Genomic DNA, 27775 nt, shown 5'->3' with positions numbered 1-27775 from the left:
AGTAGAGTTCCAATAGCAATAAAAGGGCAGTTCTCTTTATTAATCTATGTACTTTAGGAAGCTCAAAATCTATGTTCTCCAACTGTTATTTTGACAGAAAGGAAAATCAACATATTTAATAGTAACTTTGGCATAAAGTAAACAATAGGCAAGTTGAAAAAGTGTAATAAATTAGGACAAGGAACAAGTGCTTGTTGACACTGGCAGTGGGACAATATATCCAAAGCTAAAAAATGAAATCCACAAATGAAACATAGCCGACGAGTATATTATCTCCCTCTTCCCTACCTCCAATTATGATGCCAAGAATTATTTATACAACTTTTGTTTTAAGTTGTAGGAAATGAGGGGAGCTACATATGACTTCTAGGAGAGAGAGAAATATCTTCCAGAAGCACTAGCCTTATATAAGACCTCACCACTTTCCTGGGAGGTAATATGGGGTGTATAGGGTAAAGACTGAGAGAGAATAAAGGACAGTGAAACCAGGAAAAAAAGCAGAAGTGGCCCTAGTGGGTACTGGATGCTACAGTCCATCCTTCAGCAATATGTATAAATCAGACCTTGAAGATGGGTCTATCTGGGAGTGGTCCAGGTGTGTCTCCCCCTGGCTAATCCCGTCTGCCTCTGTTGGTAGAGCGTCTGCAGCAGAGAACAGGAGGTAGATATGGGGGTTTATTACAAAAGGGCAAGTAAAGCCCTCTCGAGCCATTATATGTTTATCAGGACAGAAACCACCACTATTGCTTCCCCATAGTTTTCTCCATTGCATAAGTAATTTTTCTAAACTAAAATTTGATACATCTAGTGTGACAAAGGCTTTGTTGCTACTCTGGAACATTTCAGTGATTTATAGTGATAATAAGGTGGAATATTTGAAAATCAAACTATTTTGGAAGGTCTAGAACACATGACTACCATGCCCAGAGAGAATTATCAGGGAGGCAGAATTCTTATGCCTCTGGGTAGGTGGCAATTTCTTCAATAACTATTTCTGAAAACATTTTTTATAGAAATTTTCAAAAAATACAAAGAATAGTATAATGAACTTACGTATCCATCACTCAACTTCAACAAATAACTCATGGCCAATCTTTTATTTCTACTCTCCCACTGTCCCTCTCTACTAATTAATACTAAGACAAAACCTAGACATCATTTAACTTCCCACCCATAAATATTTTAGTATGTATCTATAAACGATAAAGTATATTTTAAAAAACATAACCACAATATCATACCTAAAAAAAAAAAAAAACAGTATTAACAATTCCTTAATATCAATGTTCAATAGATATTCAATTTTCCTCAACTGTCTCTCTCTTTTTTTTAAAGCTTTTTTCAATCAAGGTCCAATTAGGGGCCATATATTTGCAGATGGTTTATAAGTCTCTTAAGTCTTTTTTCACATGTGAGTTAATCTTTCCATTTGTGAGGATCTTAAGAGGGGATATTATTTCCCTAGTGTTGTCTCTTAAGGCTTAGACGCTATTTTCTTGCTGATAAAAATAAAGGGCATTTTGAAACATGGGAGCAACATATATACCCACTTTAGTATGTCCTTGGGGTTGACAGGAGCTTAGAGTAGAAAAAAGGCCTAAATATCCTCAAAACCCAAGCCATAAAAGTGTTAACTTAAAAGGCAAAACTGGACTTTTCATTTAATAGAGCTCCTTACGAACCTATCCTCATTACCATGCCCTTTCCTCTTGTTCCTTGGATCAGTATCAGTTCCATAAATTTACAAAACATTATTCTAGCTATCTCTGAAGAAGTAAACATGGTTTTTCCTAGTTCAAGCAGTGCTTCCACCCAAAAGATAAATTCCATTGAAAATACTTTTTTTGTGGGACTACTGGGAATATCAATGTGTCCACACTTACTTCACCCTGGCCAAGACCTCTCAGTTTAAAGCCTTTGACTACCATGTACCTTAATTTTAAAACCCCAAATGAGGAAGCTAATCTGACAGTAGGATAGAATCTTTGAAATTGAGACCATCCTGGAAAATTGTGAACACATGATTACCACAGTTGAAACCCACGTCATTCTCCACTGGTTACATTCTACCACCCTAACATGAAACCAGAATGGCGCATTTAGCGTGTAGGCCTAACCATGTGGGTTTTACGCACAGACAAATTAGACTAGCCAGGCCTCACCTGGAGGACTGGCAGCTGGAAACCAGGAAGACTCTCTAGTCTGGTTCTGCTCTCCCACTGACCTGAAAGATAGAATAGGATGGTGAAAGATGACTTACTTGAGCAGTTTCTCAGCAGTGTTACTTGTGGGGCAGTATAACTAGGTAGTTTTTAACCAAAGGAATACTACTAAGAAGGGAAAAGACTATTAGCTAAGCAGTTTAAGAGGAGGGTTATAAAGTTCATTCTTTTCCCATGAAGATGGAGTGTTGATAGGGCTGAGATCTGAGTTTAACTATGAGTGGAAAGATATAGAGGAAGTATAAAGACGGAGTGAGCTATGGAAGACGGCAACCCCTTATCAAGAGGATGGGTAGCAAAGGTACCTTTACTAAAAAAAGATGGGAAGCAGGAAGGATATTGTTTTTATAATCTTCAGAACTGAGCTCCCAGCGTGTTCTACACAGGGATCTCAAAAAATAAAAATAAAAAAAGCCAGTTTAATCCTACAGGTTGAACTTCTGGCTAAATGGTAGGACCAACTGGTGCAACAGGATGAGTGTTATTCAGGTAAAATCCAGAGCTTCCTTTCACTGTGAAGGAAATGGGATGACTTAATACTAAGGAGGCAAACTAGAGACAGTTCTCTTTGGGGAGCAAATACCAACTTCTTGTCACTTTAAAAATCTTCATTTTAGCATATGTATCAATGCAATGGTTGAAGCTACACTCCATTGGGAAAGTTATTTAACTTACCAGAATTGTTGGGGGTGAGGACTCTTGTGTGGCCTGAATCCCCATTTAGGGATGGTCTGAAAGAAAAAATCCCCTGTCCAGATGAGGCAGATGAAGGTCTAAGGAGGGAAAATAAAAGCATAAGCAGAGGAAAGGTAAAGATAAAAAGCATACATAAAGGAAGGGTCTATACATTTAGGCCAGAGAGGAAAAAAATCCCCTGCTTGCAAGTGAGAATAAAATTAAATAATTTGGATGTACATTAAACACAGTGCTATTCAACCTTCTCTTTTGTTTACAGGCAGATACAAACTTCAGTGGTACAGGCCAGTGGAGAAGTAACCCCAGGGCTGCTGGCAGAGTATCAGTGTGAACAGATCCCAAGAGAAAAGAAAGAGTGTTACGCACCTATAAGATAGGCTGTGAGTTGAAGCTGGTGAAGGGGTTTCTGGAAAGCATAAAAATGAGCCTGTGAGATAATCCATAAACTGGAGAAGAGATTCAGGTATACTGGGGGCCAGGGTAAAGCAAATGGGGATCAAAGATTTTTAGTGTATCTGTTAGGCTTGGGAACTAATGGCAAGTGAAAAAGCTCACAAATCACCTAGCAATGTCTCATAAAGGTGTTTTCCTCTCCCTTTCATGAGTCTGTGAGCCGGGATCCACCATTGTCTTAATATGCTCTAATGTAACTGTGCCTTGGCTTCCCCTCTAAAATGGAGATTACCAGAAAGAATAGCTAAAGACAAAGATCATTAAATTGGCTAGGAGGGACACCAGCAAAAACGGTGGAGCAAAGACCTCCAAAAATTCTCTCTTTCATAAAAACAATGAGAAAAGTGGCAAAAATGGTCAGAATCAACTTTTTTACAACTCAGAATTAACAAAGTGCTAGTAGCAATCTGGAGAATGTTTATTTAAGAAAAATAGTTGAGTGTTTGTAAAAACAAAACAAAACAACAAGATTTGTGGCATTTTAACTTGCCCTATTCCCATTTCTCCTTCTCCAGCTCCATGGTAGCCTTGAAAACCAACAGGTCACAATAATGGTGAAAATCAATAGTCTGGCAGTCACTGGAAGGGATGCGAGAGGGCTGGAGCCCTTCCAAAGCCTCATTCCCAGAGAACTGTCATTATTTGACCTATCTAGTGGTTCCCTGGAAGACGTATCTTGCAAGGCTGTCTTTATTTGACTTGACTCAGAACTCAAGTTCACCAGGACTTGGAGCTCAGAGTTCATCAAGTGTGGAAAAACCTTTCCACAGGAGTGTTTGTTGAAAACATTCAGAGGCACTTGTTTTAGCTGCCTGAGAAGATGAATATCACTTGGGTAGAATAATGGGCTAACGAAAAAGCATAAAAGGAAAAGCTGGGGAATGAGATGTATGTGGAGGCTTTGAAAAGTTCTAACCCATTCCTGGAATCTAGAAGGTCATGAGCATGCTCAAGACTGTACACATGCTCAGGAAGGACCTGAGAAGGTCCTAAGCTCTCATACTGGGCTGACCTTGAAGCCATACTAGCAGGAAGTGAAGGCTAAGACACAGTTGTCAATTGGCTGTCAAAAATCTCAAATCAATCATCTAACCTTCCACCTTAGGTGTGTTGAAAGTGTGCTGCAACACACACACAGAGTCCCTCAGCAAAGACTGAGAGACTCTTTGGTTCCAGGCATTTAAGGAAACCTCTGTCCAGTCATTAGCTGACCACTAGGCTAATAAAGTAGAAACTTCGGGGGCCACACATGACAAAGAATACAGACATTACAGAATTAGTTCAAAAAAGTCACTAAACAACAATTACAACAAACAGCAACAACAACAACAATTCTGGGGAGGAAGAAGAATCTGATTCCTACAGTTGCTGTGTTTTATCATTTAAATGTCTAGTTTTCAACAAAAAATTATACTACATGCAAAGAAATAAGAAATTATGGCCTGTATGAAGAAAAAAAAGTCTTAATAGAAACTGTTCCTAAGAAAGCCCAGGCATTGAACTTTCTTTCTAAACAAAGACTTTAAATCAGCTATTTAAAATACATTCAAAGAAGTAAAGGAAACCATGTCTAAAGCACTAAAAGGAAGGATGGTATCTCAACACATAAAGAAGACCAAAAAAGAAAAATTATATCAAAAAGGATCAAATATAAATTCTAGGGTTGAAAAGCGTAATAACTAAAATGAAAACTTCACTAGAGGGGCTCATTAACAGATACGAGCACTCAGAAGAAAGAATCAGGAAATTTGAATATAAGTCAATTGAGATTATTTTGAGGACAAGAAAGAAAAAAAGAATTAAGAAAAATGAACAAGGCCTCAGAGATCTTGATGGGACATTCTCAAGAATACCAATATATGTGTAGTGGAAGTTCCAGAGGAGAGAAAAGAGGCACAGGGGCAGAAAGAATACTTGAAGAAATAATGGCTAAAAACTTCCCAAATTAGATGGAAAACATTAATCTACATAACCAAGAAGCTCAACAAACTCCACGTAGGATACACCCAAAGAGAACTACACCTAGACACATAATAAACTGTTGAAAGACAAAGAAAAAAATCTTTTTTTTTTTTTGGTGGCTGGCTGGTACAGGGATCGAACCCCTGACCTTGGTGAAAGAAAAAATCTTGAAAGCTGCAAGAGAGAAGCCACTCATTACATACAAGTGATCTCAGTAAGAATAGCACTGACTTCTCACCAGAAAACATGGAGGCCAGAGCAGAGTGAGATAACATATTTAAAGTGCCAAAAGACAGACTATCAACCAAAAATTCTATATTCAACAAAACTATCCTTCAAAAATGAAGGAGAAATCAAGACATTCCCACATAAACAAAAACAGAGAATTTGTCACTTTTAAGCATTCCTTAGAAGAAATACTGCAAGGATTTAGTAGTATTAAATAGGTAGTAATATTACTTACAAGAGAAGTCTTCCAGGCTGAAATGAAAGGACACTAGACAATAATTCAAATCTACATGAAGAAATAATAAAGAGCACAAGTAAAGGTAATTACATAGGTAAAGATAAAAGTCAGTATAAATATATTTTTGTTTGTAACCTTTTCCTCCTATCTGATTTAAAAGACAACTGCATAAAATAATAATTACAAGTTTGTGTTGATGAGCACACAATTTATAAAGATGTAATTTGTATACTTATAGCACAATGCAGGACTAGAGAATGGAACTACATAGAAGCAAAGTTTTGTATACTACTAAAGGTAAGTTTGGTATTAGTCTGAACTACATTGTTATAAATTAAGATGTTAATTGTAATCACTAAGAAAATAACTAGAAAAAATAGTAAAAGAAACAACAAGAGAACTAAAATGGTACACTAGAAAATATCTAACACAAAAGAAGGCAGTAATGGAAGAACTGAGGAACAGAAAAGATGTAAAACAGCAAAATGGCAGAAGTCCTCATCAGCAAGTACATTAAATGTAAATGGATTAAACTCTCCAATTAAAAGTAAGAAATGCAGAAACGGATTAAAAAAAAAACAGGCCCAACTCTATGCTATCTATAAGAGACTCACTTTAGATAAAAGATGCAGATAGGTTGAAAGAAGGATAGAAGATATTCCATGCAAACAATAAACAAAAGAGAGCTGGAGTGGCTATACTAATATCAGACAAAACATACTGTGATACAAAATTGTTACTAGTGACAAAGAAGGGCATCATATAATGATAAAGGGTCAATCTATTAAGAAGATGTAGTAGTTATATACGCACCTAACAACAGTGTCCTTAAATATATGAAGCAAAAACTGACAGAATAGAAGAGAAAATTAGAAAATTCAACAAAAATAATTGGAGACTTTAATAGCCCACTTTCAATAATGGACAGAACACCTGGACAGAAGATCAGCGAGGAAATAGAAGCATACCAATTGAATAACACTATATACCAACTAAACTTAACAGACTCTATAGAATACTCCACCTAACAATAGGATACACATTCTTCCCAAATGCACATGGAACATTTTCCAGGATAGACCATATGTTAGGCCATAAATTTAAAATAATTTAAATCACTGATTTAAATAAATATGTGTCTAACCACAATGAAATCAATAACAAAATCAATAACAGGAGGAAATTTGGAAAATTCACAAATATGTGAACATTAGGGCTAGCCTGTGGCTCACTTGGGAGAGTGTGGTGCTGATAACACCAAGGCCACAGGTTCGGATCCCTATAAGGGATGGCCAGTTAGCTCACTTGGGAGAGTGTGGTGCTGACAACACCAAGTCAAGGGTTAAGATCCCCTTACCGGTCATCTTTTAAAAAACAACAACAACAACAAAAAACCCAAAAAACAAATATGTGAACATTAAACAACACACTGCTAAATAACCAATTGGTCAAAGAGAAAAATCACAAGGGACATTAAAAGATACTTTGAGATAAATGAAAACAAAAACACAACACACCAAACTTTATAGGATTCAGTAAAATGAGTGCCAGAGTGAAATACGACAATAAACATATATATTAAAAAACAAACTCTCAAATCAGTCATGTAAACTTCCACCTTAGGAAACCAAAGAAAGAAAAAACTAAACCCAAAACAGCCAGAAGGAAGGAAATAAGATTAAGTGAGAAATAAATGAAATAGAGAATAGAAAAATAGAGAAAATCAACAAAACCAAAAGTAGGTTCTTGACCAAGAAAAAAGAGAGGAATGACTTAAATTATTAAAATTAGGAATGAAAGAAAGAAATTACTACCAACCAGAAAGGAATAAATGGGCTAGAACATCTACATTTTTCAAAGGGGAGAATGTGGAAGAATTGGAGGGAAACTATTTGGTGAATTTAAAAAATGAAAGAGATTTGGGAATTTCATATTTGCCTTCTTGGGAAAGAAAGGGAAATCCTCTCTGATAGGTATTCTCTAAGGACTGGCTAATACCCTTGAAAATAGGAACAATAATAATTGTTTAAGGGCATACAGACAATAAATTAAGTGGGTAGAACCAAAGTATTTCTTCACTGTAATATTTTTATGTTTAATACACAATGAAAAAGCCAGACACACTTCAGGCTAACAATTGGCATCTTGTTAACCTTCCTTCCATTCATTCATTCATTTATTTAATGTTTTACTCCGAAGTTTTATTGCAAAAAAAATTAAATTAAAGTAAAGTAAAATATACATAAAAAAAAGAAATATAAAATATAAACCTTCTTTTTAGACCTAACTTGTACTGCCATCTTGTGGCAATTTTTAAAATCCAAGTCAATTATTTTACTCAAAAGTTATCCTCCATCTCCTCAGAGGTTTTCAATGACTTTCTATTGCTCAAATTTTTATTTTCCCCTTATCAGTTTGAGAACAAAAATATCATTATTTGAAAACTTGTAATATATGTCTGGATACCTGGAGTCACTGTCTGGAAAAAAGACAAAGTGAAATTACACTACATTATGCATAGGAAACCAGAATGTCTCTGCACAGAATATGTTGATTTCTAACACCTTTTCTTCCCTTCTCACCAGTGTAAGAGTTTCTGGGAGTGCTCCTTCCCTGCAGGCCTCTGCCTCCCTGATGGACAAATAAGTAACAGCAATTAATACATATATGCCGCTTCTCTGGCTTCCCTATTCCCTGCTATTTCTCTATTTACACATTCAAGCATGTATAAGGGTACTTCAAAAAGTCGGTAGACAGAATTAAAACATAATACAAATCTATCCATGGACTTTTTTTTTTTTATAGTGTATATGTATAAATTTTTTATTTTTTATTTTTTTATTATTTATTTTGTCCATATACATTGTGGCTGGTTATTGCTCCCCATCACCAAAACCTCCCTCCCTCCTCCCTCCCCCCTCCCCCCCAACAATGTCTTTTCTGTTTGCTTGTCTATCAACTTCAAGTAATTGTGATTGTTATATCTTCTTCCACCCCCCGCCCCCGGTTTTGTGTGTGTGTGTGTGTGTGTGTGTGTGTGTGTGTGTGTGTGTGTGAATTTATATATTAATTTTTAGCTCCCACCAATAAGTGAGAACATGTGGTATTTCTCTTTCTGTGCCTGACTTGTTTCACTTAATGTAATTCTCTCAAGGTCCATCCATGTTGTTGCAAATTATCCATGGACTTTTTGAAGTACCCTTGTAATGTTCTCTCAGCATGGCATACTAGTCTAAGAAGGATCCATACTTTACTACTTCCAAAATGAATACTATGAACAGTTAATTCAGTCCTTGAACTTTTCCACTATTTCCACCCCTATTTATTCTCTGTGTCAGCTTCTAACATCAGATTTCCATTGCCAAAAGAAAATAGGGTCTGGCATAGCATTAGATAACTGATGCCAAAGCCAATATAAATTTAAGATGCTTGACTTAAATCTCTTTCACTTAGCGTTAGAAACCAACAATTTGGAAAGAAGGTGAATATTACTTACTTGTCCCGAGCTACCAAAGCCAGCCACTCTGTAAGGGATAGACTCCCCTGAGGAGGACCGACTGTATAAGGTAAGATAAAAGAGAAAAAGAAAACACAAAACCTGGTGTTAAACTTTTACATAGACCTAAAGTCTTTTCAGTCCCAATCTGAGCCACAATTTAGGTATTTATTTCCTCTTCCACCTTTTGCTAACATTTTTAATGTTGACTGTGTAGGCTTTCTACTTACCTGACTACTTGGCTGCTATGCTGGGAACTGGGTCGTGGAGTTACTGAAAGGGAATAAAGTGCAGAATGAAAATTTGCCAGCAATAGTGTGCCCTACATTGCCTAGCCAGTCCATTGCAAGTGGTTATATGGTTGCATGTTTTCATATCATACATAAGATTAGAACAATCACATTATGGTCTTTGAGAGGAGATGATCTCCTATATGGGGAAAGGATATTTATTCATCTCACACAGATATTTGGGCAAAAAATGTCTTCTACCTGACTGTGATGGAGAAGTAATGCCCACTGGTCGAGGTGTGGTCAATCTGCAAGGGAAAAAAAAAGAAAAAAGAAAGAGGCAGCTCTAATCTCACTAAGCAGAAGTTATGTGCTACTTTACAGGATCAATCAGATCATTGTTTATAGAAATAATAGCTTCCTCTCTTGCCACAAATTGCTTACTCTCATGTATTACAGGGTATCACCCCAAAATATGGAAGCAAAGTTTCCATATGAGATTCCTTTGCTCTACAACTCCCTAAGTAAAACCTTCTCCTCTTCTCTATTGCCCATAATAGAAGTTTAAGTACTCCTTTCCTCCTTCCCTCAGTGCCTTACAAAGTACTCTCAACCTTACATCTGTCCATCCATTCATACATCCCTCCACCCTCTCCTCCATCCATCCAACAAGCATTTATTTAGTGTCTCTATGTCCTGAGACTGAGATTACAAAGATAACTAGAATACAGTTCCTATTTTTGAGGGGCTCACAGGCTAGTGGGAGAGACCAAAAAATAATAATCAGAACAACATTTAAGCATTATAATGGGTGTATCAGAAGTATAGAAGTATAAAAGAACACTAGACTATAACTTCTATGAGTGCAGAGGCCATGTCTTTTTTAATCCACCAATGCAGGGCCAATATTAAAAATATTTAACAGTTGGCAGAGCATAAACATCACCAACTAGAAAGGACTGGTGTACACCCAGCACCTAACATAGTACCTGATAAAGAGTAGGTACTTAATGAATATTTATTTAATGAACGAAAAGAACATCTAACTCTGTCTAGTGCAGTCTTCCCAGAGGAAATGTGAGTTGAATTCTGAAGGATGAGTAGGATTTCATAAGATGACAGTCAAGGGTGAGCATTATAATCAAGATTTCACTTCTCACTTCAGCACTTTTCAGTGAGTAACTCTTTCTCAGAGAAGTGAAAGATAAATTCATCAATCACTTTTAAGATCTATGAGCCCACATAGCCAGGAGTCAAGAAAGAACAGAAATTTTTAGTGGGGGGGAGGGTGCAGGGGCTAGTATGGGAGCTGATAAAACTGACCTGCTTCCTTGGTACCGACTTGGAGATTCCTGTAGATGAAAAAATGGGAATGAAGAAAGCTGCAGATTGAGGGTCTCTAAGCAATGGACCTGTCTGACTAGTTAGAAAACTAAACTGCAATGCCCCATAGCTGTAGTTGCTAAGATTTCTGGCAGGAGAAAAAATAGCAGCAGTGTTTCCTCCGAAATGATTAGCTGTGAAGGAGTAAAATTTTAGTTCCTCTTCATAAGAGCACATCAGGAATTGTGTAGACTAATATATGTGGGGAATATGGAGACTCCATTGGGAGAGAAAGGAAAATGACACGATTACAATGTGCTGGAATAGTTACAAGAGTGGGATCAATAGGAAAATAAATACACAGAACCTTCTTTTTTTTTTTTTGTCTTTTTCGTGACCGGTATTCAGCCAGTGATTGCACCGGCCATTCCTACATAGGATCCGAACCCGCGGCGGGAGCGTCGCTGAGCTCCCAGCACCGCACCCAAGTGCGCCATGGGCTCAGCCCCACAGAACCTTCTTAGAAAGATAGAAATGTCTAGGATATAGAGTGTGAGGGAGATGAAGGGTCCTGAGGTGTCTTGGGTCTCTTGAAGAGAAATTTTAAGTTGCAACAGATGTCTTTTCTATTAGAGAGCTTCCCAACTGGTATGTCATGATTCACTGTTCAAGAATGGGTTACAAGTATGCTAAATATTGAGCCTCTCAGCCCTCCACGGTCTTCTGTGGCCTTGTTCATTTACTACAGTGTGCTTGTTGTACAAATATTACCAGTTTCTATGTGTGCCATGATGTGAAAAAGATTAGGAAACACTATTCTATAGTCAGCAAGATTGATGGGAAAAGTAGGAGAGAAAATAATACTAAAGAAAATCTATTTCATTCACCTTTAGGATGGCTAGAAATCTCTTCAGTTCTTCATTCTCCTTCCTTAAGATTGACAGCTCTCTAGGCGAAAGATGAAGACAGTCAGCTCCAGCAGGTCAGTAGGATAAAAAAAAATTGATTATTATTATTGTTATTATCAACATCTACTTAATGCTTACTGAGAGATACAATGTATCTCTACCAGAGATCTGGTGATTCAGGGAGACAATGGCAGTGTTTTGGTGGTGAGAAAAATGAGATGGACAAAACTAAGCAGTCATTTGCTATGATTTCAGGGGAGTTTGCATTGAATTCCATTCTCTATCCACACATAGCAATGGCCTGCTAATATCTAAAAATGTCCATTAAAGATTCCATCTTTTAGCTTACGATTTCCAAAATAAGCCCTCCCAGAGGTAACATTTTAAATGTTATCTCTCATTTTTATCAGTGTGAACCAGCTATATCTGATTTCTCTGAAGAAGCAGTTTGGTTTTTGTTTAGTTTTTGGCAGACAGCCAGTTTAGGGATCCAAACCCTTGACTTTAGTGTTATAATACCATGCTCGAACCAACTGAGCTAACCGGCCAGCCCTGACGAAGCAGTTTTTGATAGAGGGAAGTAGAAGAGGAAAGCTATGAAGTGAGGAGGGCCCCTGGAGGGAAGAAAGAGAAAAACAGAGATTGAGGTGACCAAAAATTCTGATTTTCCCAAACATTAGCACACATGGAGCAATTTCAGGTTTTGCCAACCACAGGGAAACAGGAATATAGTTTCCCTGAAAGAAAAAAAAGCTATCTGGGATTTGATTTGTCACTTACTTGTCCTGGCTGGCCACTGTTTGCTGAGCCTCCTGCATGGCTGCTTCTAACTTTGTAATTCTATGCTTATAAAAGGCGATGAGGAGATCTGTTTGTTTCTTCTGGAAACTCCACACCTACTAGGGAATAACAGGCCTTTGACATATAATCCCATAACTCTTCTCCCTCACTTCCAGAAACAAAGGGAAATCCATCAACTCATATTTTATTACTGCTCATTTTCTTCTGGAACATCTGGCCCAATTCATGTTGCCCCAGAACTAGAGAGTTCAGCTTCAGAGAGCCGAAGCTTTTCATTTTCAGGACACTGGTTTTCTATTTTTTTTTTCCCCCTTTGGCACTAGCTTGTATAGGGATCTGAACCCTCGACCTTGGTGTTATAACACTGTTAACGAGAATATTATGACATAGCAGAATGGCCCTTTAAAAATATCATCTTTCATCCTGAGCAAGATGAGTGATAACCAAAAAACCATCTCTCAAGCTTAGAACTGGTTCCAACTTGTCCACTATTAGTTTGAATATATCTTCCACATTCCTAGCTATTACAGAGCACTGGTAAACAATCTGCATTCCCTATGACACTTACAGGCTGCTTATACTGCTACAGTAACGGGTGAAGAGGCACAGAAGGAGACCACTTATTCCTGAATTTTATTTCTTGGCATAGACACATAATTTTATCTTTTGCCTCACTTTACCACTTGCTATACTGATGGGCCTATCATGGATTGCTGAGTCGGATTAAAAGTTAATATTTAGAAAGTGTTTTCGCTTTGTCAGGCTCTACTTTTGAGTACACAGCAGTTTTTATGTGTCATGTGCTTCCTCCACACTCAGGCTAGAAACCTTTTGTCTAGGGTCCATCCCTAGATGGTGGTACTCTTCTTGTAAACTTTTTGTTCTCACCTAATTTGCAAAGTGCTTTTGCAACCTTACTATAGAATTGTACTTAAGAGTTTATATAGTCTCTAGCCTCTTTCCTTTCTACTTAAAGGCAAACTAAACTAGTTCTATCTAGACAGGTAAGATTTACTGTAGTCTATTTTATTTCCCACCCCCCAAAAAAAGCTGATGTTTGTTTTTTTTTTTTTAACCAAAAACACCTTTGTTTTAATCTTCAAAGAAGAAATTCTTTTCTTCTTTTTCCAATATAATCATAATTAACTTAGAAAAATGGGCATACCTCTTCAAAGCATTTCCCTTTAATGAGAAACTTAGTTTTACAAGGTCTAAAACATTAAAAGGTTAAAAAAATTTTTCTATTTTGTTGCCATTATAAGACAAAACAGAATCTAGCATAAGTCAAAGAATCCCATTCACATTTCAGGTCCTGCTCCTCCAGGAACCAGCATTGTTTTATTATTTCCACTTAGCAAAATCTGATCTAATTTAGTAATCCTTCTTCCTTCAGGTGTGATTTCTTTTTTTTTTTTTTTTTTTTTTTAAAAAGATGACCGGTAAGGGGATCTCAACCCTTGGCTTGGTGTTGTCAGCACCACGCTCAGCCAGTGAGCAAACCGGCCATCCCTATATAGGATCCGAACCCGTGGCCTTGGTGTTATCAGCACCACACTCTACCGAGTGAGCCACGGGCCGGCCTCAGGTGTGATTTCAAAAGTCATCAGATCCTAGAAGTGTACCAACAATTTCCTTATCACTCTTCATCACAATGTGAATTCTTGACCCTCTACGTTTGTCCAGAAGCTCTAGTGGCAGCAGCTGTGACAGGCTGGTAATAGTGTTAGCTGCCATGGCTACGCCAGAAGTGGCCCCCAAAAGCTGCTGTTTTTAATAAAAGTAAAACATGTTTATTTTAGAAAATTTGAACAGTGCAGAAGCAGAAAAAAAAAAAAAAAAAAAAAAAAAAGACTCAGAATTCTGGGAGTTACCTAAAATGGTGGGGGAGGAAGTTGCAAAGCAATAATTACTATAAATAGATATAATCAGTAGTCAAGACAGTATCCCAAACATCCTAATCCTATCTTTGGGTTCAGTCTGAACTGAAATCAAGTTAGTGTCAAGCAAACATCAATAAAACCCAAATCCTACCCAAAACTGGTTCTCCTCCCTTTGAAATCACCAAGGGTCATATGTGCACAGAGAACAGACCCCACTGTAGAACTTCAGGGAGCCAGACTGGACTACCAGAGGGCCTTTTGCCTGGGCCTAAGCAAACCAACTTTGCCTACTTACCCAAAAAATTGAAACCCAAATCTCGTATCTGACCAATCCAACAAGAAATACCAATCCAGAAAACATAAACCAGCAAGAAGTACAGAGGACAACAAGTGATTCTGCCTGACACTAATGTACAAATGTTATTTCATATACATCCACTGAAGAAGATTCTAAAACCTAACTCAGTAGTGCATCTCCGTATTTTAAAAAAATCCCAGTAGTTCGCAATCATTCAAATCTCTTAGCCTCATGAGAATATTGGCCTTTTTTTTCCCCAAGGAAGGATAAATTTTGCTCACTTGCTTTTTTTTTAAGGTGTGATTATTTGAATACAATAACACAGAGCAGATAATAATAAAAATATTTCTGTTGATAACACTAAACACTGTCTGCATAATGCAAGTGTTAAATATTCTTTATTTTATTGGAACACTATATGGGACTATCTACTTCTAGACCCAGATTCTTTTCCTTTATCTCAACACTGGGACCAGGTAAGGATATCATGGTCTTCATGCTCTGGATTCCTAATCATTTTAGAATTGATAATGTGTCAAAAACAATAAATTTATTTAAAGATTTTAATTGGATTTTATTCACAATTCTGGAATCAGGCAACTTCTCATTCTAAAAAACAGAATGAACGCTCTGATGAACTGAGCAGAGGAGGTTGGCTTTATAAGCAGAAAAGGGAGGAAGAAAGCAGGAACAGAGAACAAAAAGCAGATTGGTCATTTCAAAGTTACTTTTCTTGTAAAGGTTAAGGCAGAAGAGACTTCCTTCTCATGCTGGCTAAAACTGGCCTCTTTGGGAATTTGGCTATTATCTCTCTCAGATAACCAACTTAGTTTTGACTTTGTGGAGTGGAACCTCAACATAAGTAACTCCATTTTGGTTTGGTCTGTTAAGGCTAGTGCAGGAGTTCAGTCCAAACCAATGACCTCCTATAAATTTTATTTAACACACATGGAATGTAATTTTTATTATATTTACTGAAGGGAGTATTTTAAAACTTCAGTTCTGAGTTAGGTCCAATAAGAGACTGAGAAGAGTAAGGAAGAAACTGCAAGATACTGAGAAAGGTAAAGTAATGGAAGCAAAGGGGAAGCTCAGTAGGTTTACTATGATAAGACACATTCTGGTCCAATGTGGGTTAGTAAAAACAAAAGGTTTTTGTTTTTAAAAATAATTTGTGCTTTGGAAAAGAATACTAGCTTGATTTATTTATTTAATTTTTTTGTACTAAAGAATGGCTTTCCTAATTCTTATTTTTAATATTATCAGTGCCATGCTCTACTGAGTGAACTAACTGGCCAGCCCCTAATTCTTATTTTTAAGTCAGAGTTTTTATTCAGATGAAGATTTATTTTCCCATGCAATTTTAATGTTTTGAACATTTGCAAAAAGTTGCTAAGTTTTGGAAGTTTACTTTAAAGATACTGGTAAATTCACTCTCTCCCTTTGACATTCAAAACCTATTAATTTGCCTAATAAATCTTTTGTGAAACTGACTCCCTCATTCCCAATATCTATAGGCCTTAGTATATTTTTCTTGGTTGGCTGGCTGGTATGGGGATCCAAACCCTTGACCTTGATACTATCAGCACCACACTCTACCGCATTAGCTAACAGGTTGTAGTATTTTTGAACTATATCTCAGGGTAATCATTTGGTTAATAAAAGGAAATTTCTCTTTAGAAGTATTCCAACTAAAAAATGAGAAAGAAATGACAGAATTAGAATATCTACATTTTGCAAATTCTAATGGATTGATGGATCTTTGCAAAGTTCGTCAAAGGCTACCATTGTACAAAATGAGAGACAGAGACCATTACATACCTTTCAGTGGAATACACTACTGCTGTAGAGTAGTCTTGCCCCACTTTCCCCAAAATCAAATGATGGTGATTAAGCCAAAATACCTATCAATTTACAGGAAGCAGATGATTCCGTGGTTCAATGATCAAAATCCACACTGTGAACAACTCTACAGGACAAAAGGCTATTTTCCTCAACAATAATAAAAAAAGAAAGGAAACACAAGTTTAAAAGAAACTTAGACATAAAAACCAACTAAAATGTATAGACTTTTTTGAAACCCAATTCAAACAAACTTTTAAAATAATTATAAGAAAACTGGGGAGCTGTGAATGCTGACTTATTATTTGATAATACTGGGGAATTATTATTTTAGCATGACATGATTATATTTAAGAAAAGAGTCCCTATCTTTTATAGATACACTCTGGAGTATTTACAAATTGAAATTCGAAATAATCTGGCTGAGGTGGCAGGAAGTATAGATGAAGAAAAATTGGCCATCAGCTGATAATTGTTGAAGTGGGGTGATGAATACACGGACATTCACTATACAAAGGTACTTCAAAAAGTTAGTGGAAAAATAGAATTAAAAGATAATGCGAATCTGTCCATGAACTTTTTGAAGACCCTTCATATTATACATGTCTCTATACTCTTCTTTCTACATTCACTCATTCATTCATTCATTTATTTAGTGGCTGGCTGGCTGGCTGGCGTGGGGAACCAAACCCTTGACCTTGATGTTAACAGGGCTGTGCCCTAGCCAACTGAGATCCCCGGCCAGCCCACTCTCTCTACTTTTAGATATTTGAAATTATCTGTGATAAAAGTTTAAAAAACTATTTTCTTAAAATTGGTTGATTTTGCGGGGTCTTTTTGGACAGCATGTGGCATAAGAAATACGTTTGGTTCCTGGTTCCTATCATAGAGCTCCTAAAACCCTTAGAATTTCCTGAGTGCTAGGATATTCCTAACAGGCTGCTTTCAACTATACCTGAGTTTGTGTTAATGAGGTGAGTCATGCTGGGTTCTAGATAGCTTCAGGAGGGGGCTGGTTGCCAGAGGAACCAACTGATTAGAGGGCTGAAACTTTCAGCCCCCACTCTTTTCTTTCCCTCCCACATCCAGGGATGGGAGAGGTGCTGAAGATTCAGTTCAGTAACTAATGGCCAATTATTCAATCAATCATGCCTACATAATGGAACCTTCATAAAACCCCGTAAACAAGAGGGTTCAGAGAGCTTCCAGGCTGGTGAACACATCAAGATGCTGAGCGGGTGGTATGCCTGGAGAGGGGACAGAAGCTCTGCGCCCCTTTCCCCATACCTTGCCCCATGTATCTCTTCCATTTGGCTGTTCCTGAGTCATAATCCTTTATAAAAAACTGGTAATAGTAAGTAAAGTGCTTTCCTGAATTCTGTGAGTCGTTCTACCAAACTGTCAAAGCTCAGGGGTGGTGTCAAGGGAACTCCTGAATTTGTAGTCAGCTAAGCTGAAATGTTGGTAGCCTAGGTATCTCCCATATGTGGCATGTGACATGGGGGCAGTCTTGTGGGACTGATCCCTTAACCTATGGGATCTGACATTAACTCCAGGAATGTCAGAATTGAATCGAATTGCTGGACACCTTGGTATCAGAGAACTAGTTAGTATCAGAAAACACCTCACACAGGGGCAGAGAGGATAATATATAGTGCAAATATTATTCATCCATTCATTTAACAAATCTTTACTGAATGCTTTATGCCAGGCACAAGAACTGGAAATGCTAAGATGAATAGTGTGGGTTGTTGTCCTCTAGTAGCTCATCACAGTATAGTAGAAGAGACCTCCTGACGTGTGAACCAATAAACAAAACATAGTGTGATATGCAGAACAGAAGTATGCATAAAATATATAAATAATGGTTAACAGGTAACTATTAATTCAGTCTTTAGAGTAAAGAAATCATAGAGGTACGAAACCATAAAAGTATGGTCTTAAAAGAACTCCAAAGAACTAAATCTGCCTAATAGATTAGGTAATAAATAACCCGCATAATAACTTGTTTTGGTACATGAGATGTGAGGTGGTAGCTGTGTTTGAGATTGGAGAGGTTAGGAAAAACCAGATTATTAAGCAAACAATGTGTCACTCTGAGGAGTCTGAAACTTAGGTGATGGGAAGCCACCAAACGGTTTTAAAAAGGCAGTTATATGTTCAGATTTGTAATTGAAATAGATTAATGTGGTGGCTCAGTGAGAACAGAGTTGAGCAAAAAAAAACCCTAAAAATGCTTCCTTATCAAGAACAATTGGAGGACTGTTAATAAGATGTCAGAGGTACCCACTCTGGATGAGAGCCACACAGCCCACAAGGGGAGGAGTTATATTTTGGGTTGTACAGTTTGTGATCAAAGCATCATTACCTCTCCCACTGGCCTCAGGTTCCTCAGCCTCCTCCTCAATAATAACGAAGAATTCAACTATACTATTTCAGAAGTCCTAAATACTGACAGATTAGCTTTTTCTTTTCAGGTTAAATAATCTCAAACTAGGTAAAACTTTTCTTCAAGAGCACCATTGATTATCTCAGTTGTTCAAATGTTTAATTTAAGTGGGGGATGGAGAAGCTCTAATGTAATGATGAGATCAGGTCTTGACCAGATTTTATTACAGCAGTACATATGATAATCATTTATGTATGTGTTAGCAAAAACATTTCAAAAGTCTTTTAAAAACCATTAAGTGGACCAGGGATCAGCAAACAACTGACCATAGCCAGCCGTCTGTATTTGTAAATAAAGTTTAATTGGACCATAACTATATCTATTTGTTTACATACTGTCTATGGCTGCTTCCATGCTACAACTGCAGAGATGGGTAGCTGCGATACAGATTGTATGATGTGCATAGCCTAAAATATTTACTGACCTGCTATGGTCTGACTGTTTGTGTCCCCCACCCCTCAATTCATATGTTGAAAGCCAATCTCCAACTTAATAGTATTAAGAGGTGGGTCCTTTAGAAGGTGATTAGTGCCCTTATAACAGAGGCTTGTGGGAGCCTGTTTGCCCCTTCTGCCACACAAGGATGCAGCAAGAAGGCACCATCCTGAGAGATGCAGAGAGAAGCAGAGAGAAAGCCCTTACCAGACACTGAATCTGCCAGTGCCTTGATCTTGGACTTCTAGCCTCCAGAACTGTAATAAATAAACTTCTCTTGTTTATAAATTACCCAGTCTAAAGTGTTTTTTATAGCAGCCCAAATGCACTAATACAGCTGCTAAGAATGTAAAATGGTATAGCCTGGCAGTTCCTAAAAAGTTGTTAAACATAGTTACCATTTGACCCAGCAATTCCACTCCTAGGTATATACCCAAGAGAAATGAAAAGTAAACGTATGTCCACGCAAAAACTTGTACATGAATGTTCCATAGCAGTACTATTCATAATAGCCAAAAAATGGAAACAACCCAAATGCCCATCAACTGACGAATGGATAAATAAAATGTATATCCATCTATATAACGAAATATTATTTCGCCATAAAAAGGAATGAAGTATTAATGAAGTCCTAATACATGCTACAACATAGATGAATCTTGAAAACATTAAGCTCAGTGAAAGCACCCAGTCACAAAAGACCACACACTGCATGATTCCATATTTATGAAATGTTCTGAATAGGAAAACCAATAGGGACAGAAAGTAAATTAGTGATTGCCTATAGTTTGGGGAGTGTGGGGAGCATTTGGAAAGTGCCTGCTAATGATAATGAGTATAGTGTTTCTTTTTAGGGTGATGACAATGTTCTAAAATTAGATAGCAGTGATTTCACAATTCTGTGAATACATTAAAAATCACTGAATTGCAAATACTAAAAGGATGAATTTTATGCTATGTAAAGAATATCTCAACAAAGCTGTTATTAAAAAATAGATGGAGTACTTATAAGATTCAGTCTGTCTATATTATAGTTTGGGGGTTGAGTGAGGATAAGAGGTAATAACTGAAGAGATAAGCAAGGACCAAAGCATGTCTAACCTTATGGGCCATGTTAGGGGGATGGACTTTATCCTCAGAGCAAAGGTTGTATTAAATGGTCTTAAATAGGGAAATAACATGATCATACTTATATTTAGAATGATTCTTCTGGCTTCAATATGGAGAACTGATAGGAAAATTAAAGACTGGAGGCCAAATGAGCTGTTAGGAAGCTACCATAGTAATCTAGATGGAAAACCATGGTGGCAAGGAGGTTGGAGACAAATTGGATAGATTCAAGATTTTTCAGAGAGACAGAACTAACATCATTTAATAATGGACTGGAAAAGCAAAGAGAAGAAATCAAGAATAACTCCTAGATTTTTGGTTTGGTCATTATTTGCCATGATAGAAACAGAAAGAACACCTCATTTTCCTCTCGTGTGTGTGTGTGTGTGTGTGTATGTGTGTGTGTGTGTGAGAGAGAGTGTGTGAGTGTGTGTGTGTGTGTGTGTGTGTGTGTGTGTGTGTGTGTGTGGACGGGGAGGTAACAACAGAGCGAAAGGATGTTAAGAATAACAAGTTCAGTTTAGGACATGTAGAATTAGTGGGGACATCAAGTTGGCAAATAGATATACTGCTCTGAGGTATGAGAGAGAGAGCTCATTCATTCAGCAAAGATTTGAGTGCCTCTTTTGTATCAAAACTGTGATCTTTGTAAAGGATATAACAATGAACAAAACAAAGTTGGTCCCTGCTTTATGGAGGTTACAGTTTATAAAGCATACAATTAACAACAACAAAAATGCAAATTACATAGTTATTATTAAGGAAACAAAAAGGTTGCTATGACAGAGAATTAAAAGGAGACTTAATTTAGATATAGTGGTCAGAGAAGACTCCTCTGAAGTCACATTTAAGCTGAGATCTTTACTGGAAATAACAGAGTTGGAAGTCATCCACACATCAGTGCTAACTGAAGCCATGGGAGTGGATGAGATTATCCGTGGAGAGTATAAAAGGTAAGGAAAGTATCTAGGATAGAACTCTAAGAAATATAACTATTTAAGAGATGGACAAAGAAGGCTGGCTGGTTAGCTCAGTTGGTTAGTGAGGTGTTATAACACCAAGGTCAAGGGTTCAGATCCCCATACCAGCTAGACACCAAAAAAAAAAAAAAAAAAAAAAGAGAGAGAGAGAGATGGACAAAGGAAGAGGAACCCACAAAGGAAACAGACATTGGTATAGTAGCCAAAGAATGTTTCAAGGAGGAGAGAGTAAGACCTCAAATGCTACTGAGAGATCAAAAATCATTATTCATTGGATTTGATAACGAGGATGCTGTTGAAGTACTTATCAGCAAGAGCAGTTTAGTGAGACAGCCTGAAGTCAGACTCCAGAGGGTGGTGGAGAGGCTTGGGAGGTGAAGATGCAGACTGAGTGTTGAGAAACACCCATCAATGCACTCCAATGTAGTTTTCCTTTTCAAGTCTCTACACAACATGCTCTTGTGAGGGTCACCAACAATCCTCACATTGCCAAATCCAGTAGACCTTGCTTTGCCCTCATCTTACCTCATCACTCAACAATATTTAAACCAGCATATTTCTTCCTTCTAGAAACATTTTCCTTTCTTGGCTTCTGTGACATAACACTCAGTTTTTACCTCTCTGATTTCTGCTGTTTGTTAACTTCTCTTTCTCTCCCTAATTGCTAGATATTGAAGGGACTCTTTCTAGGTGATCTCATTTAGTCCCAAAGTTTTAAATACTTTCTGTATCTGGATGAGTTCTATACCTATATCTCTAGTCTTGGCCTATGTCCTGAGCTCCAGGATGGTAAATCTATCTGTCTTTATAACTTCTCCACTTGGATTTCTAACAAGCATCTAAAACCTAATGTGTCCAAAAGTATATTTTCCCTCAAAACAGCCTTCTCAATCTTGGTAAAAGTACCTGAATGATCAAGCCTCTCTCTGACCTTATCTTATACTCTCCTTCTTAACCAGGCTTAATGTGCATTCATTCATTTAACAAACATTTCTTATGTACCTTATTTGTGTCAGATACCTAGTTAGATACTGTGTGATGAAAAGATGATATCTGTCTTTGAAAAGCTCACAGTTCAGTGAGAGAAAAATTAAAATAAAACACTTTTTCAGCGTTAAATATTTTGCAGAGGTAAAAACATGGAATAATAGAGTACAAAGGACAGAGCAAAACTCTGCCTACAGGAATCATGGAAGGCTTTTACCAAAGAAGGACAATTACTGGCATGCATTTGAAAGATGGCTAGTTGTGGGTAAGAGTGTGGTATATGACTTAGGAATAGAAAAAGCTAACAGGTCCATATGGGGTTCTTCAATCCCTTAGAAAACTTATCTAGAAGTGAGTAAAGAATTCAAAACAGGCAGCTTGATCAGCTATTGGCACAGTCTGCAGTAGAAAAATGCCCTTGTCAGGTCATTATAGAGATTGGGGATGGGTAAAACACAAATGGATATTTAGAGTGACATTCCATTCATTCATTTAACAATGTTTTCAGGGCCTACTACATATTAAGAACTATTCAAGGAGAACTATAAATAAAACTGACCAAATCTCTGTCTTCATGGAGCTTATATTCTAGTGCAGGATTCATACAATAAACAAACATATAATGTTAGAGATAAGTGCTATGATGAAAAATAAAGCATAGAACAACAACAAAAAAAAAAACTAAAAGAAAAATAAAGCAGGATAAGGAGCAGAGAATGTTGAGGTTACTATTTGAGATATGAGTCAGTAAAGGTCTGACTGAGGAAGAAAGTTTTGAGTAGAAGCATGAATGAAGCAATCTAGATATTACTTGGATCAGTTATTCAACTTCACAGATTGGGAAAACACATTTTCAGACTTTGCTGACTTCACCAAACTGGCCCTTCACTAAAGTGATGATTAACTGACAGTTTCCATTTATTTTATCTTGACTATTTGACCATGTGTAATGGGTCCCATGATTAGGCAGGTTAGAATTCAAGCTACATACAACTTCTCTGTTGATCATTAACTAACCCTGGGGTTAGTTATTAACCAAAAGTCTGCCCTTTCTCTTGTTCATGTGAGCTTGTTTTCATATCTCCTTGAGGCTCAGCTGAATTTTATCTCCTCATTATGTTAAACATAGTATCTCAAATATGATGGTACACCCAAGTAGCCTAGACAGAATGCAGCCGAAACCTTAATTCCCCTCACTCTCTGTCCAGAATTAGAATTGAGGGACAAGACACCAAAGAAAAATTAAATCTACCTTCAACCAAAAAAATGGCTAAGGATCATCTTCATGATTAGTGAAGGGGTACCCTCATAAGAATAAGTACCCCTCATAAGAATAAGAAGTAAGAGTATAAGAAGGGAACAGTGATAAAGTCTCAAGAAACATGCCAAGATAGGAATCCCTTGAGGCTATAAAATAATCCCAGTGGATAAATGGAGAGTGGAAGGAAAAAAAAAGTTTTTACAAATTGGGAACTCTCTTAAATGATTGTTGCTGGGCCGGCCCGTGGCTCACTCGGTAGAGTGCGGTGCTGATAACACCAAGGCCCCGGGTTCGGATCCCATATACGGATGGCCGGTTCGCTCACTGGCTGAGTGTGGTGCTGACAACACCAAATCAAGGGTTAAGATCCCCTTACCGGTCATCTTTAAAATAAATAAATAAATAAATAAATAAATGATTGTTGCTATGAACTGATTGAATTGTGTCCCCCAAATTTCATATATTAAAAGTTTAATTCCCACTGTAACTGTTGAGGGTAGGGAATCCTATTACAGTAATTGATAGGTGGGGCCTTGAAGAGGTGATTAGATTGTAGGACCATGTCATAGTGAGTGGATTAATAATGGTGGTAAGGGGTGTGATTCAGAAGGATTTAAAAGGAGAACACACAAAGAGTCTCTCTTTGCTCTGCCATTTTCTCCATGTGAGACCCCCAGGTCACTGTCACCACCACTAAGACCCTCACCAGATGTGTTCCCTGGACTTTGGACTTCTGGCCTCAGAAACTGTAAGCAATAAGTTCCATTTTCTTACAAATCACCCAGTTCCAAGTATTTTGTTATAAGCAACAGAAATGGACTAATAAAGTTGTCCTGCCTTCTCGCTACATTCTTCTACATTTCTATTGCTCCTGACCAAGTAATTGGTATGCCAACATATGGTACATCAGAAAAAGACAAGCATTTTCTAAAATTCAGGCAATCAGTTGTAAACTCTAAGTGAAGAGTTAAATATTACTAGAAAGGTTATTGGGGAGCCAGAACCTAGGTCTATAAGCAAAAAGTTGAGTTAAACTGCCAAATCCATTGTTTGCAGGGTCAGATCGATGTACTCAAGCAATTTTTAGAAGATGCATTCATCCGCAGAGAAAGATGATAAAGCTCCCTAGAATAGCCTTTAGTCTTAGAAGTTACTTTGTAGAACTAGGAAGCACAAATCAAGACGTTAACTACACGGTGGTTTTTATAGCCTACCACAGATTCTGGGTCAGTAAATAGTTAACTGGTTGAGATTCATACTATCAAAGAAGAAAGCAAAGAGAACAGTCTATTTCTCTCCATTGTGTACAAATGCAGTCTAAAGACAACCTTTGATAAAGGAATAAGGTGCAATTAGAATTTGCCTGGAGATTCATATTTTCTTCACTTTTGTTTCTCATACCTGAGAGATGTGACTAAAATACTGCAAAGCTGTGTCCACAGGGCTTTTGAAGAACATCTTCTCCTGAGGTTTCAGCTATCAAGAGAGTAAGACTCTCAGTGAGAATATCCACAATGGAATGAAATAAAATACTGATAAATATGGTAAAGGATGTACCACCCTTTCTAAATTGCCTGGTATTTCCACTGTGTGTAAATAAGAGGGAGATCACCACTGCTCTAGGAGACGTATATCCTGTCTCCAGATTCTCCTTACCTTGTGCTTCTATAACAGCAGTCACAAATAATTCTTCTATGTTGTTTATCCCTTTTTACAATTGCTATCTGTAAGTTTCTTTGTTTTTTTATTTTTCTTTTTTCTTCAAATTCACCATCTGTACTTTGTGTATACTTCCTACAGGCCAGGAATGGATGAAATGGTTTGTGACAGGGGGAGGAAAACTTACATTATCAGAAAGAGCCAGATGCTTGCAGGCAGTTCCACAAACAGCACATTTTTCTGGGAGGAAAAGGGAGAAATATATTTTGTTCTCAAGGGCATGAGGTAAGATTTTCCTTAAGTAAATGGTAACAGTCAAGTAGGCTAGCAAGAGCAGAAAAGAGTTCTTACTGAATTTAGAATATCATTGTACTGTAAAAGGACATCAACTAAAGCTCTATTTTCTAAATCAGTATTTCCAAACTAGTATATTGAAGTATAAGTAAGGCTTTCACCCTGTACCCATCTCCCTCTCTTTTTTTAAATTTCCAATTTTCTTCTCTGGTACATAAGAGACAACTCTAAACCCCCAGCAGGAGTACTGGAGTACATTTAAACGAGTACCGGGAAGAACACAAGAATACCAGTGACTTCAAGTTACTCTTTTTTAATCTTATCTACCTCACAGCAAGCATCCATTGGGTACCACAAAAAATTCCCCAGTTAATCTTCTGGTCACTTTGCTAATATTTCTGGATCTTGCTTTGAAGCTTTCCTCCTCTTATTCTCCCATTAATCCAATCTGAAAGTTGCAAAAATATTAAAATTCCTAATCTGTCCTTGTAAAGTTAAATTTTAGTAGTGGTGCTGGTTATTGATTAAAATAAATGCCATATCAGGAGAAAACGTCACATGGCATATGCTTCACAGAGACAGATTACTTGAAAGTGAGCTGCTGTTACCATAGTAAACAGCCTTGTTACATTAGCAGGTAACTTTAAAAAGGGTCATAAGATTTGTATACAGAAAAAAGCTTCTCTGGAGGCTACCTTATCTGACTGTTCTTTCTTTGGGGAAAGAACAGCCTGCCCTCCATATTGTTGCCAGAGTGAACTAGCAAGCGCTAAACATTCTTCTATTTAAGAAAAAAGCAAAACAAACTTTCACAGCTCTCCATCACCTGCAGGGTAAAGTTCAAGTTCTTTAGCCTGGTGTATAGAGCCATCTGGCCACTGACTACTTCTCTAGCTTCATCTCTCACCATTTGTTTCCTTACTCTGTACACTCTACCAATCCCAACTATGCGTAGTCCACTACAATATGGTTTTATGATGTAATATGTTTTTATGCGTGTGTTCTCTTAAACTACAATGATCTTCCCTGCCTTATCCACTTGGCAAACTCCAGTTTATTATTCAAAACGCTACTGAAGCAGCACCTCTTCTGTGAAGTCTTCCCTTATGAAAGCATCCTACCTGAAGTCCCTCTGTGGCCATTTACATATCTTGTTTTTAGCATTTAAAATATCTTGTATTTTGGTGGCTGGCTGGTTAGCTCAGCTGGGTAGAACGCCACCTTGTAACACCAAGGTCAAGGGTTTAGATCCCTGTACCAGCCAGCCACCAAAAAAAGACACACAAAAAGTTAAAATATCTTGTATTTTATTTAGCATTAAAAAAACAAAAACAAAAACAAAAAACAAGCCTTCAATTCAAGTATCCCTTATAAGATTTAACAGCTGTAAGAACTTGGTCAAATTTCTTATCCTTTCTAAGCCAAATGGTTATTTGTAAAATGGTTCTACTCATTACCACCTGGGTTTGTTGTGAGGAGTACATAAAATCGGTACGGATAAAAATGTTTTTTAAACTGCAAAGGTATCGTTATCATTTCTACGCAAATTGATTTCACTGGCTAGACCACTTTTCCCTTTAGAAATGGCTCTGGCTATCAAACTTTCCCTCATTCCTATCCATTTATTCTTATTCTTTTTCTTTTCCCTGAGTAATCTGATCCCTTGCAGCTTTGCCTGCCACAGACTTCAAAACACTGACGAGTACTTTTGATGCTCAAGTAACAGATTTGCTAAATCATTTAGCACCATTCTTTATGAATGAATTCCTCTAATTTCCAAAATTGACAGTTTCCTACAGTATCCACACCGCCATTGGCCTACTAAGTCATTTTCATCCTAAGCCACACAGGGAAATGGCTAACCATTATGTTTAGGTTAAATAAATATATTTGCCTGAATCTGAAAACAGTTAAGTCACTCACCCCGAGTCACACACTTTTTACAGAAAATATGGCCACAGCTGGTGACAAAGAAAGGGGCCCCATCTTTTCGAAAACACTGGTTGCAGTGAAACCAATCCAT

General features: G+C 37.3%; 2 protein-coding genes across 2 annotated transcripts; both read right to left on the bottom strand.

The window, feature by feature from the left end:
* Nucleotides 1-576: 576 nt before the first annotated feature.
* On the bottom strand, nucleotides 577-27775 carry RNF212B (ring finger protein 212B). Its single transcript, XM_063090102.1, has 14 exons — nucleotides 27676-27775; nucleotides 25646-25698; nucleotides 25201-25275; nucleotides 12537-12652; nucleotides 11736-11796; nucleotides 10849-10877; nucleotides 9787-9833; nucleotides 9526-9568; nucleotides 9296-9356; nucleotides 8382-8430; nucleotides 3285-3324; nucleotides 2898-2995; nucleotides 2163-2224; nucleotides 577-642 (listed from the first exon to the last, which is right to left on the bottom strand). The coding sequence occupies exons 1-14, from the start codon at nucleotides 27773-27775 to the stop codon at nucleotides 577-579; spliced, it is 900 nt and encodes a 299-aa protein (XP_062946172.1).
* On the bottom strand, nucleotides 13856-14291 carry LOC134373977 (U6 snRNA-associated Sm-like protein LSm5). Its single transcript, XM_063092108.1, is given in 2 exon segments — nucleotides 13856-13959; nucleotides 14108-14291. Coding segments are annotated over 2 exon segments (288 nt in total).

Source organism: Cynocephalus volans, chromosome 3, assembly GCF_027409185.1.
Source record: "Cynocephalus volans isolate mCynVol1 chromosome 3, mCynVol1.pri, whole genome shotgun sequence".
Taxonomy (NCBI): Eukaryota; Metazoa; Chordata; class Mammalia; order Dermoptera; family Cynocephalidae; genus Cynocephalus; species Cynocephalus volans.
This window is presented reverse-complemented; position numbering and strand designations above follow the sequence as displayed.